Source organism: Thermobia domestica, chromosome 13 (genome assembly GCF_964235325.1).
Source record: "Thermobia domestica chromosome 13, izTheDome1.hap1.1, whole genome shotgun sequence".
Classification (NCBI taxonomy): Eukaryota; Metazoa; Arthropoda; class Insecta; order Zygentoma; family Lepismatidae; genus Thermobia; species Thermobia domestica.
Window position 1 is genome coordinate 69,774,193 of NC_137466.1, and position 13,802 is coordinate 69,787,994.

At 36.4% G+C, this 13,802-nt stretch overlaps 1 protein-coding gene across 3 annotated transcripts in view; it reads right to left on the reverse strand.

Moving 5' to 3' along the window:
• Nucleotides 1-13,802, reverse strand: part of LOC145668218 (putative helicase mov-10-B.1) — a 205,182-nt gene that overhangs the window by 13,405 nt on the left and 177,975 nt on the right. Inside the window, exon 20 of one of the 3 annotated variants that reach the window (XM_081735870.1) lies at nt 835-935. The exons of 1 other annotated variant lie outside the window; for it this stretch is intronic. In XM_081735870.1, the coding sequence (XP_081591996.1) occupies nt 865-935 (71 nt within the window). In that variant the 3' untranslated portion in view covers nt 835-864. Of the gene's footprint in view, nt 1-834; nt 936-13,802 lie in introns of those variants that run through there. One more of the 3 variants, XM_081735869.1, reaches the window with a different exon arrangement.

Consider the following 13,802-nt stretch of genomic DNA (forward strand, 5'->3'; position numbering starts at 1 on the left):
GTGATTCATGGTTTGTTATGATTCCTGGCTGTTTTGCTGGATTAATACGCCTGGAGCGTTGGCTTACAACCTTCCATTCACTATTGTTTGCATTTTTTGCAACTCGCTCATATGGCATGTCGTTCGCTTCATTGACCTTGACATTGTTTTCATTCGAGCACCCTTGCACTAGAACATGGTTAGGTGTGAGTGGACTATTTACAACTTCTGCAAATGTCTTAACTCTGTTCTTACTACTTGCTTTCACTAATTCATTTAATTTGATGTTTTCTTCCTTTACAGAAATTAATTCAGCTTTCAATGCCTCATACTTGTCACTTATTTCCTGTAATATAGATATTACATGGTCTAACTTTTCATTCACTACACTGCAGCATGAAACACCTTTTGAGTTGTTATTTGAACAAATAGTATTTGAGGATTTGTTTTCCTCATGTTCTAAAACTTCATCATCACTAGAATCACCACCATAATTGTCTATTTGGTCAGTATTATTATTATTATTATTATTATTATTATTATTAATAATAATAATAATAATAATAATAATAATAATAAACCGAAAATTTCCACTGGCCACAGAAAATGAACGTGAAACTTGACAGATTTATCTTCCTTAGTGACTGCATCTACGTTGATATGTTAGCACGGTATGTATAATGAGTTCAATCCAATCTGCTGGTATCTTGTAGGTGATAGAGAATCTTGAATTTGAATAATAATCCAGACACACACTAACTGATAAACTTTCTTCATAGTTCTAGAAGTATTGGTAATCGTTGAATTCCTGGCAAGAACTGTTTTTCATCGAACTTTTCCCCTTTTACTCCAAGTTTTGACAGCAACATTTGTCACTTACGTATGTTAATTCATAATTATAATTTGAAGCTGCTTCACAGTCACTATTTTCCCTCTCATATTGGCACATTTGAATTCTGAAATAGTGTAGGTTGATTGCGTAGGGCAATACATGGGCAAGAAAAAGTATGGTTAGAAATTGTTTGTTACCTTGAGTAAATAATTATACCGTAGTTACAATCTTGCGTATCATGTGAATCCATGCACTGAGCTCCAAACTTTGTAAACCCACGGCAATGACATGACATATTATATTCGAATCACATGACATTCGATTCTTTAAAAAGCCACCGCTCACAGCTGATATTAATAAATTAGGTTATTGCATTATCTGCTTTGTATATATATCATTACTATTTTCATGTGCAAGATTTAAAATGTAAGTCGCATATTAATTGGGCACATACAGCGTGATTAGCAAATAACGCAAAGACATTATCCAAGTTTTACCTGCTCGATGTAGGGGCCGTTGTTGAACGATAATGTCACATCAGAAGTCTAGTTTTGCTCCTATATGTCTCAACATATATACAAACTTATGGGCCAAATATTGCCCTCCTATTATTGCTAATGGATTTCAAACCCAAACAATAGAGTGATTTCAGAAGGTTGGAGGAAAATACATAAAGTTTCATTCAAATCGGGTAAATTTTTATTAAGAGTTCTTGTGAGACAGACATACGCCACACACAAATGCTGGCTGAGTTGAGTGGCAGAAGCTCGCGCCACAATAAATGCATGCCAATTTTCATGCATTCTCTGAACAAGTACAACATACTTTGTTCTCTTTGCACATGGAGGAACTTTGATATCACGTACACTCATGTCCAAAATTATTGTCGCATATCTATAACTGTCTTCTTGCAAGAATATAATTTGATAATGATTTTGCAGGGTACACTTAATACTATGTGTATAATCGGGAAATGTATATTTGTGGTAAATTTCATAGGAAAAGAATTATAAATACGAAAATTAGAATGAGTAAAACAAAATGGACAAGAATGGACAAGAAAGTTTTATTTTCGTTTTATTGTTCTTATTTACTGCTCTTTTTACATGAAATTTGCCACATTCATGTCTTTGCCGATTATACACATACTAACATTATAAGAAATATCGGGCGAATTCGTAATCAAATTATATTCCTACAACAACATATTTATAGACATGCGACAATAATTTTGGACATGAGTGTACCTATAAGTAGGCTTCACTATCGAGAGTCAGATTTTTACCAGTCAAATTTACAAAAAGCACGGCGGTGTGAAATAGACAAATATTGATGAATACAATTTTAACACTACTACGATTCTGAAAACTGTGTAACTTCTTCCTTTCTGCCTCGAACTTAGTTGTTGTTTCTTCAAGGTCTGAGTCTCTTTTCAGCACCGAAGTTATATGAAACATAGACCTACAGTTTAAGAGGAAATCCGAATCACCGTAATGAGTTCAAATTTTTTTAAGCAGATCTCAGACCTGCACGTGTTTGTGGACATATCATTGCGTAATTACCTATTTACAAGCTAATATCTACTCAACACATCACTACTACTATCTATTTGTTTTATTACTGATAATTTATGTCCATATTAAAGAAAATAAAAATGTCGATATTGGAAATCACACACAATTTTGCTTCGTTCGTCGAGTTTATAACAAATTTCCTATCAAATGAAAAGGTCATTTTAACTGTCTCGAGCACGACGTTTAGTGCACAGTAGTCAGTGACTGACTGCGGGAAAAGGACAAATTTTGAGCATTGGAGCCATTCTAATATTTTCGAAATGATATAGTTAATAATCCTGTTTAACTGCATGCAGGAAATGTTTTGACCTGTGTGTCCCTGCTGAAACAGGAACGGGACCAGATCGCGAGCCGCACGTACGAAAATTTATCAAACTTTTCCTTCAGTAACCGGTAGCAGACGAGAAAGGACATTTAAACTGTTTGGACCTTAAATGGAAATCTGTAACAACGTGCAAGGTTCTGGGAGAAAGTTTTTTCCAGAACTTTGGAAGTATCTATTTACTCCTTCTGAATAGTCTCCGAAGCAGATCAGAAACTCGCTTTCAAAATCTTGAAGAAAGAAAATACTACTACTACTACTACTAATAATAATAATAATAAATAAATAAAAATAAAAACTGAACAATTAGGTACGAACCATGTCGTATTCCACAGTGAACGCTTTCGTTATCTGCGAATATCATCTTAAAAACAATGAATTTAAGTTATTTTCGATGACATTCTTTTGCACACAAGCTGAAGAGTCTACATAATTTCATGTTTTATAAAACGACTACAATTTCCTGGATCTTCCTCTCTAGTAGGTGATCAAGACTGAAGATACAGGGCCTGTTTAATATTCTGAGCTTGTAGAAATGGAAGCACTTTGTTTGTTTGAATAATAATAATAATAATAATAATAATAATAATAATAATAATAATAATAATTAATTAATTAGATTGGTATTTTTCAACTGGGTCCTTTGGAGGTGAGAATAGAAAGCATGCTTTACAATCTATTTTTGCACATTTTACAATACGCTTTAAACTTAACACTCGGCACAGTTCCTACCTTTGATGCAAGATGTGAGACTTTGAAGGCCTCGGTATAATAAATCATTGATTCATAGTGGCATTATGTGCAAAGTATTTTCAAGTTACGTTAACATATTTCTGACACTTTTAAGTGTCCTTCATTTATCAAACAAAACTGTTTGATGAAACTTCAAAATTTTCTCTAACCTTCAATTAATTTCCCCGATATTCCCTATCCATATTTAATTTCCCAGACTTTCACAATGCTCCTTGACTTTGCAGTTCGTAGGAACTGTAACGGGTTAATTGCACCAGGTTAGACAAAAATGTAAAATACTCACAAAAGTTTTTCAAGAGCAGAGCAAACATGAGACAACGTAAAGTAAATCTGAACATCAAACAATGTCATGTTAACTAATCAGAACCTGACAGTACCTTAAAAAAAAAAAACTGACAGTAGAAAACAAGGAGTTACTAATACTGAAAACAGTAATGGAAGTGAAAAAAAGTCAGAATAAATAATTTTACTTCATTAGTAAAGAGAGTAATGACGCAGAATTTGCCGTTCGGTTCAATCAGCTGATAGCTGGAAATGTATTACCTTTGTATAGCGATAATAATATCAATAAATTTGAAGTGTAAGTGTGTGCTATCAATTAATTTGAAGAGTAAATATGTGCAAGTGAAAATTAAAGCCATATAGAAATAAATAATTTACATTATAATGTACCTAAAATGTAACGAAGCAGATTCTCTCATATAGTTGAATCAGTTGATTTCTAGTCGTTTCCATTACTCAGTATTATTACTGATACTACCCAGCATCAGTAACGTTCCTTACCCCAAAGTGGGAAAATATGGAAATAAAAATAATAATAATAAGAGCTTATATAAAGTAAACTAAAGGCAAAAAGTCAGACAATGTGTGAAAAACTTATGTAAATGCGAGTTGAAAGTAAGATGTTACCTGACAGTAACGTATGTAAACGTTCCAAGAAGTTTCTTATATAGTACTAGTATAGTATATTTTCGTTTTTCCCACGAAAAGGATAAAATTTATGGAAAGAATATAGCTTGAAAATATATAAGAATTTTTTTCTTGCTTCAAGATGCTTCACTACAGCTACGTATAGCTTCACACACAACTTTTTGCAACACTACGACCGATTCACCGTTTAGTCACACTCCACGGTGGTGGATTCATCGTAATTTATGAAAATCGTTCGACAAAATCGTCGATCCCTATCTCTGCAAAATAATTTTTGTTTGTTTCTAGAAACGGCCATAATTGAGATTTTTCAAAGTTGAGACAAAGTTAAATCGCTTTCTTGCACCAGAAATTAGAAAATTCCTCATTTACTGTGGAAGTTGTTACAGAAAATCCTTATCCCCCAAAATGAATTTAAGAAATATTCACTAAATTGTCCTTTTACGGTCTCGAAACTTAGATGAATCGACTTCTCGCATATTCCATATCCCAAAAATACTATACAGGTTTCGTAACTGTATGCTGTTTACGAAATAATAATAATAATAATAATAATAATAATAATAAAAACAATTTAATCCTCCTACCTACCCCTGGAAGTGGCAATTCTCAAACCTTTGTCTTACCCATAGTTTAGGGTACATAAACATTTTATGTACAAAATTTAAAGTTTCTAAAGCAAGAAAATTTAACGTATCTTTTCATTCTCTTAGATATTGAATTTAACAAAATCTTGTCCTTTTTGTGGTAGAGAACCTGCAGAGAACATTTGTATAAAATTTCAATTCTCTACGGCGAACGATTTCGAAGAAAGGATTCAGGACCTCTTTCCTCCCTAGTAGTCACATTTCGTAAAACTCCATCTGATCCTCAGAGGGTTCAAGAAGAACATCTGTAAAAATGACAAGTTCCTCTGTCTAATGACTTAGCGAATATACGGAGAAAAATATTAGGTACGTGCTAAAGTTCTACCCGTTTGCACAAGGTCGCTGATGAAAGGTGTTTTGACCAAAGAGATGGCGCTCCGTAAACTGGAATCGGCTGTCACATCATCGGGAGGACAGTACAGCAGGAGCAGGCAGTGAGTGTGTAGTAGTGGCTCGTAACTGGAGATAATGTTGTGCCGATCAAATGGAGACCAATAAGGAACACATTAGACACTGTTTACTGTAAGGGAGCTCGATAAGGGATGAGTAGTGCGGCCTTGGTCTGCCGCAACATTAGGCAAGTATATGGTGAGGATGCAATAGAAGAAAGCATATGTCGTCGCTGGTTTCGGAAATTTAGGGACGGCAACAGAAGTTGTCACGATCAACCACGGTCTGGGCATCCATAAGCGTTTTCCGAAGGGGATCTGGACAACGCCGTAACAGTAAGTCCGAGATAGAGGTCTACACGGGCGGTATTTTTTGCCCGGGCCCGGTCTAGCCCGTGAACTTACAATGTGAGGCCCGACCAGAGTCCGAAATATGTTTTAGCATTTAGGCCCGAGCTTGTGTGATAATCAAATGAGTTCGAAATAAGCCCGAATTACAAAAACTTAATAATTAATGCACAATTATATTTTTATTTACAGCAATAAGAGGTTTAATTTTGCAGTTGTGCATTGAAAGTTTTTCGGAAAGAATGGTCCAATAAATATCGTTGTATTGGCGCCTGGAGACCCGGGTTCGATTCCAGGTGGGAGCTCATGTGGTTCGGATTCCACGTTAATCAGTAGGTCCACGTCTCATATAGTCTCGCTGCTGCAAAGGGAAGTTAAACTCGAACTCAAATATCGTTGTATATTTAGAAATTTACGGCCCGGGCCCAACGTGATATATGCTTTGTAAGCCCGAGTTCGGCCCGCGGGCCAGGTCGGGCTGAAGCTCGCAGGCTCGGCCGGAGCCCGTGCAGACCTCTAGTCCGAGACCAACTGTAGAGGAATTAGCGGTAACCTTCCAGGTACACCGGATAACAGTGGACAGAAGGCTTGTGGCTCTGGGTTTCGTCACAAAGTTCGATCGTTGGGTTCCACATCAGCTGAGTGCAACTCAACGAGAGTCACGACATGTGTTGCATTGCCTTCCCACCAGACAAAATTCCTTCTTGACACGGATTGTCACCGGCGATGAGGAATGGGTTATGCACCGGAACGTGAAGCGTCGCAGGACTGTGACGCGTTTTTGAACCGCCTCCATCGATATCCAAACAAGAACTCCATCGCAAGAAAGTGTTGTTGAGTGTCTGGTGGAATATTAAAGGAATCATTTATTGGGAGGTCCTGGAACCTAATCATACCATTAATGCGGCCTTCTGCTGTCAACAGCTCGAAAGACTGCAGGAATCATTGCGGTCGAAGCGGCCAGGCCTTGTCAATCGTCAAGGGGTTATCATCCAACATGATAATGCTAAGCCACATACTGCTGCAACAATACATCAGAAGTTAATGGATCTTGGTTGGGAGGTTTTATCCCAGCCGCCATACTCTCCTGATTTGGCCCCCACAGACTTCCACATATGTTGCGCTGTGCAAAACGCCTTCACTGGGAAGACCTTTGTTGATGTGGAGGCTATGAAAAGTGCCTTATGCGAGTTCTTCAACGCCAAACCAGTAGAGTTTTATTGGCGTGGGATTCATCTTCTACCGGAAAGATTACAAGGTCATTCATTGACCATGCTGGTGATTATACACAGTTCTAGATTAGTTACATTTTGTGTCCTTCACACATCCATATGCACACTAAAATCGGGTAGAACTTTTGCACTACCTAATAATTTCAAGCTCCCTTTTTCCTCTTTGAGATAAATTTCTTAAAAATTGTTTTCATCCCTTATCCAGAATTCATTAAAAGCATTTGTAGACAATTTCAAGTTCCTACGCCCAACAGTTTCGGAGACTTGATAAATGTCGAAAAGAATTCAAACCTTCATTTACCCTCCGTATTGGTCATATTTCATCTTGCTTTCAACTGAGAATTCAAGTAAAACATTTTTAGAAAGTTTTAAGTTCCAAAACCTAACAATTTCGAAGATATAATTTAACACAGAGGAAAATCTGAAGTTGCCAATCACCCTTAGGTTTCGCATTTTGCGAATGCCCATTTTATCCCCAGCCTAGGGTTCAAGAAGGACATTTAAGTATAATTTTCAAGTAGGGATGTATCAGTTTCGGAGACCCGGTGATGAGAGTGTCTGTGTACTTATATTATTCATATAGGTTTTTGGTTCACCCATGCATGCAAAAACAAAACCTAGTTCGCGCAATCAGCACATTTGTCTGGAATTAACCCCATGCATGTTTTCAGTGAAGTAGCGTCATATGAATTTTTCAATTTAATCTTTAGCGTAATTATAGCTCAACTATTCATGCTATGGCAGTGTCAGTGCGTAAGCAATCACTGTGACATATATTGTGTAGTAAATGCTTTTAGTTCGAAGACTAAAGCAAATGAATTTAGAAACTGGAAATAGGATATTCAAAAAGCAAAGCAACTTATACGCGTAAGCGCAATAAGGAGAAAATACTTCAGTTACCATTACACAGCGAAAATCCACATAGGCTATGAAGTTCACGCAGTATCTAAAAAACAGAAAATACTTGGTAAACCTAAACTTCTTTACATAAACAACAAACCAATTAAACTTCGTAAACAAGTAAAAATCTAATGTAATTTAGACACTTGTTCATCATAATGTCTTTTATACCCCTTCCTCCTAGAAAGTCTTACGTTTGTTCCGATTACATTTCATGTGGAAAAAAAAAAAAAAATCTCCGTGGTAGGTCAACAGCTGGTGTATTTCCGTCTATTACATTAGATATTTGTTTATCATTGAAAGGTTTTCTTTAAGCTTAAGTGTCGTAGAGGAATTTAAAGAGAAAAAAAAAAATGAATTTACCAATAGATTAAAGAACGAAAAAAAGCACATTTAATGACACTAAACAACAATTGACCCAGGATATGACGAAAGTAATATATTGGATAATTCTATGAAAGTACGTATAGGTAAATGGTAGCAATTTTACCTGTAGTGAAGTTGTTGCCAAACTTCGTTAGGAAAGCAAAAATGAAATGGTTTGAGTTTTACGTTCCACGATTATGCCGGCTAAGCTAAAGGAGACTGTGATGATGAGAAATAAATGAAATGGTGGAATGAAGAAAGTGAATGTCTCCGAGAATGAAGTCCCCGAGGAAACCCAAGCACCAGAGGTGAACGCCGTTAGGAAAGCGAATATCCTTTTGTTGTTAATGAAAAATTACAATTTAAGACATAAGAATCGGGTTAATAGACGACTTCTGTCCAGTTTTATTTTTAACCTAATAGCTACTTTCGGGTATACTGTTTTCCCTGGGTAATCCAAAGATAGGGTGATTCTCCTCCCACTCTCCTCCTCTTTTATATTTTGAGAGTTGGAGATTTAACTGACGTCATTTGATTATAATTAATTATCTTTTAATCAAATAAACAACTGGTGTATGACATATGCTTACAGGAATGAAATGTGTTTCATTTGTAAACTTAACTGTCTCCACGTATCTAACTACGACTTCTGTTTTATGCTTTAATTATCCTTTTATCGAGAGAATCCATACAGAAACCAAACCATTTTATGCCAATGAATAATTTCCTACAAAGTCGAAGCATAACAAGAAAAATCAAAATGTAGATATACACAATATTAATTATACCAGTCATTACGTATGGTTTCGAGATTTGGGTATTCAACGAAGAAGAAAGGTGAAGAATACGGAAGAGAAACAATATACTGAAGGGGAAAGACAGATTCGTTAAATCAAGAAGAATAAGTCTGACTGGGCATATGATAAAGAATGGATGAACAAAGAATGCAAAGAAAAACAATGGAAGAATGAGTGCCTATGCAATCCTAATTATGCAAATAAGAAAAGAGGAAGACTGAAGAAGGTAGATAGACCAAGTGCAAGACGACCTAAAGGCGTTGCAAATAAGAAATTGGAAAATGAAAGCTACAAACATTTGCGAGTTGCTTAGCTGATATTGATGTAACATCAAATACATGAAAAAACAGTCATAATCAATGCTTATTGCACCAAATTTAGATACCCATAGCAGTAACTACAGATATTTATGAGCGTAGATAGATACTGATATAATAACAAGTAGGAATGAAAGTTTAGCTATATTAATGTTTATCCTACTTATTTTATCTGTCGTTATTATATATATTTAAACATGTGTGTAATTCTTAATGTAGAAATCTAAGCACACACGTAAACAACAATATGTTTATTGGATGAATGATGCATTAGTGCAGTTGAAATTTGAGCAACTCGAATCTTCAACGTCCCAGATAACGTTATGTTCATCCAAAGCATTACATTCAACTGGAAAAATAGCTTTCTTCCAGTTGTTATTGCGTTTTTATTGATGCATGATAGTTTCGTAGCATTGGACATTAAACAATGCGTTAATACATTTGATATCCAATTCTGTTTACTTTACAACCCTCAGTTTCCTTTGATACACTACAAAGTACAGTTTTAAATGACGCAATAGTTTGAAGTTTGGTATTTAATTCATTTATTTTTGTGCTGAACCTCCTGCGATACTAGTTGCATTACAACACAATTTTGACTACTTACGTGATATGTATTATAATGTACATTGGGTGGTGAAACGGGTCATTTTTACTCTTTACAATCTAAGATATTAGGTGTTCGATACCCAGATTTGAGGATCAAAATGTGGAAATTTCTGGATTCTGGGACATTGGAATCTGTAAGTGTAACTAATGTGGTAAGTATCCAATTGCCTATTAGGTGTACTACTTGTTTTTGAATGACTCCGATATCTTCATTAGTTCCGAACACATGCGCCTTCAAAGCAATGTACAAATAAAGAGTGGTCTTTTTTCTCGAAACCGAAGCTGAATGGACCCGTGACATTTTTGCTTGTCATAACTCCATACTATCGTTCCTCAAAATATGGTCCTCTCCTGGTGGGACACCCTGTCAGACGATATTTTCCAAAACTGCTCATATAATTTTGTTTACCTATAAGGAGTGCGATTTAAGTTAAGGGAACTTTGAATTTTTGTAATAACTTTTTTATTTCTTGAGAAATCACAACACATTTTAATATAATAAACAAATGATATCTGAAAAAAGAAGTAGTTTATTTTTGACGCTGTAGACACCCTTGCGGCCGATTTCTCGAAGCTCCAACAGGAACTTCCGGAAAAGCGCTTGTCCACTACTTTTTGCTACTTCTTTTGATATTTCCGACCACTTTGTTTTGCATATCTTTCACATCCTTGATGAAAGTAAGCTTTTTAGTCATTTCGTGTTTAACTAGAGCCCAAAAATGCTCGCTGGCGCGTTCTCGTTTTTACCGACAAACCCGATACCAGCATCAGTAAGCGCGTCTCGCACTTTTTTTACATAATGCGAGGATGCCATATCAAGCCAAAACACAATGTCCTGTCCGGTGAACTCTTTTTGTATCCATAGATACAAAACCGTTTCAATGTACTCGAAATACTGGTCATCGTTAATTGTCCCACTTCGAACAAGAGCAGACGAAACTTTACCGTTTGCCGCGATCAAAAACTTTTTCGTATACCTGTCTTTAAGTTTCACGAACTTGCTAGCATTAACTTGACTTTTACCAATGTACGATACATACTTGGAAACAGGTGCGAACGCAAAGTTCTGGTAATAGTAAGTTTCATCATCCACAATCACAATCTTGTTCGCGAACTTCTTGTCGGAGAGTTTGCGGCAGTTGATTGTAGCGCGTTTCTTCTGTTCGTCTGTATAAAATGGTGCACTTTTACATGTTTTAAACTTGAATCCGTATTCTTTCTTGATCTTTCTTACACTGCATTCAGAAATTTGATATTTTCGTCCTAAAAAACGGTTTGACAAGTTAGGGTTCTTCAAGAGTTTTCGTCTAATCAAACATTTCAATTTTTGTGTACATTTTGAAATTGAGCAACCAGATTTCTTCTTTCGTGATGCTTCACCAGTCTCCACATAATTTTTCAACATTCTATGCACTGTACTATAAGGATATTCACACTTAAAATGGTTTAAAGCAGCCGTAAAATCACATATGCACTAGTTCTCGTAGAATTGGATAAGCCCCTCGCGGACAGCCTTACCCTGCTCGGCTGTTATTCGCTTCCCGTTTATGTTTACGCGCTCACACTTAGTATACACTTGTGAGATACTATGACAAGCAAAGGGTGAAATTTTCATTGAGATCGAACGAGTGGTTTTTGTTTTATGCATGCTTTTTGCCAGTAACCTTAACTTAAATCGCACTCCTTATTATAAAATTGAAAGTGTCTATGTTTGTGATTCTTGCACCACCCGACCGATCTCGATCAAATTTTCAAAATAGATGAGGTTTGGACCTGGGAAGATTTTTCTTATTTCACTTTGATGTGCAACATAGGGGAGGGGGAGATATACAAAGGGCACTAGGAAAGATTTGCAATACGACCTTATTTCTTATACTTTTTCAAAGTACTTTTCACCACACATTACACATTTTTCCATTCTTCGAAACCAGTCGTCGAAGAAACTCTTTCGGCAGAGATATGGGAACACTCATCGTCCCAAGCCCTTAGTAGAGTGTCATCGCTTGTGAAACACCTTTTCAGTTTGATCTTCACATGGGGGAACAGCTCGAAGTCACAGGGAGCGAGATTTGGACTGTACGGAGGGTACTCTAACAGTTTTAGTCCAGTGCTGGCCAAATACTCTGAGCAAACTTTTGAACGGTGCGCTGGAGCGTTATCGTGGTGAAGAAACCATGTGTCCATCCTTGAGTTTTGGCGCAACTGTTTGAGAGCTGTAAGAATTTTAGGCAGACATTCCTCGGTATACCACTTCCCTGGGACAGTCTTCTGTATTTCTACGACAATTCGCTCGACAATTCCTAATATACTAAAATATACTGCCATCATTCTCTTTTTCACTTATGTGGACTTTCGAACAGCCAGGGGGGTCTCCTCATCTTCGAACACTCACACTTTGTTGTGAGACTTGATCGGGACGTCATAGTAATAGAGCCAAATTTTTCGTCACCTATCACAATACTGTTACAAAGGAAGATTTTCCATTTTTACATCTTTTCAACATTTCACGGCATCATGAAAACCATCTGCTCGTCGGTCAAGTCATGTAGTACCCAAAGGGTGCAAAAAGCTTCCTAACTCGAAGGTGATTGCGGAGAATAGCACGAACTGCTGGTGCATTAATGCCTAAGTATACCTCTATTTGATGGTATGTAATCCGTCTATCTGTCTTAAGCATTTTCCTTACTACAGCAAGGTTTTGTTGTCACAGATGAAAATAGCCGACCTGAACTTGGAGCGTTCTCAAGGTTGAAATTTTCTTTTTGAAACTCGGTACCACATAAATATCGTTGTAGGATAAGGACAATTCTCTCCAAGCACAGGAATCATTTCCTCTAAACACTGATCAACACTTAAACTACGTGCAAAATTGTAGCGCAAAATTGCCCGGTATTCTGTTTCTGGCCACGACGACATCTTCACCTCTTTTCACTAACACAGCTGAAAATCAACTGACACAGACAGTGACTAGAGCTTCTACAGTGCACGTTTGGACATGTTTGGACACGTCTAAACACGCGCTAAATTCCAAACTCCTGTGACGATCCATTCTGTTCTATTGCAAAACTTTTCTAGTACCCTTTGTATATAAAACAAATGAAAATGAAAGTGACTGTCTTTGTGGCTTTACTCTTGAACCACCAGACCGATCCCGATCAAATTTTCAACATAGATGAGGTTCGGACCTAGATTGATTTATTATATCACTTTGACGGTGCAATTTAGGGGAGGGGAAGATATTTAAAAAATGATCGAAAATGACCGATATTAATGTCGAATCCATAGTTTTTGGGGTCGCTGAGATGAACAGTAATACTTCCGATGCCGTTTAAATGCCACTGAGAACAAAAATAACATATTTCACGGGTACCACACACATGAGATAAGGAGTTGTAAATTTAAAATTGTTATTTTAAGCCGGCGAAGCGGGTAATAGATGCTAGTACTTCATTAAAACTGTAATATGGGGTAAGCAATTTCTCCTGGGGAAAAAATTACAAAGAGTAATTTAGTTGTAGGGGTGTGTTTTCTGAAAACGCCTATAATAAGTTTGTTCATATTTCTTAAATACATGATTAACAATAATAACTACAATATGACTAAATTTAATAAATGTGAGCAAGAAAGTTGAGCTTCGATAGTCCATACCTTTTATTATGTAAGAACGAGCAGTCTATTGAGATACTAAGTACACGTTAAGAATAAATAAATGAATATTTAAAGTTTCCATAAATATTTTCGACGTTATTTTCCTCGTCAACAGTAAAGTACTGAAAGAATATCTATAACGCAGTAGGTTGATAAGAG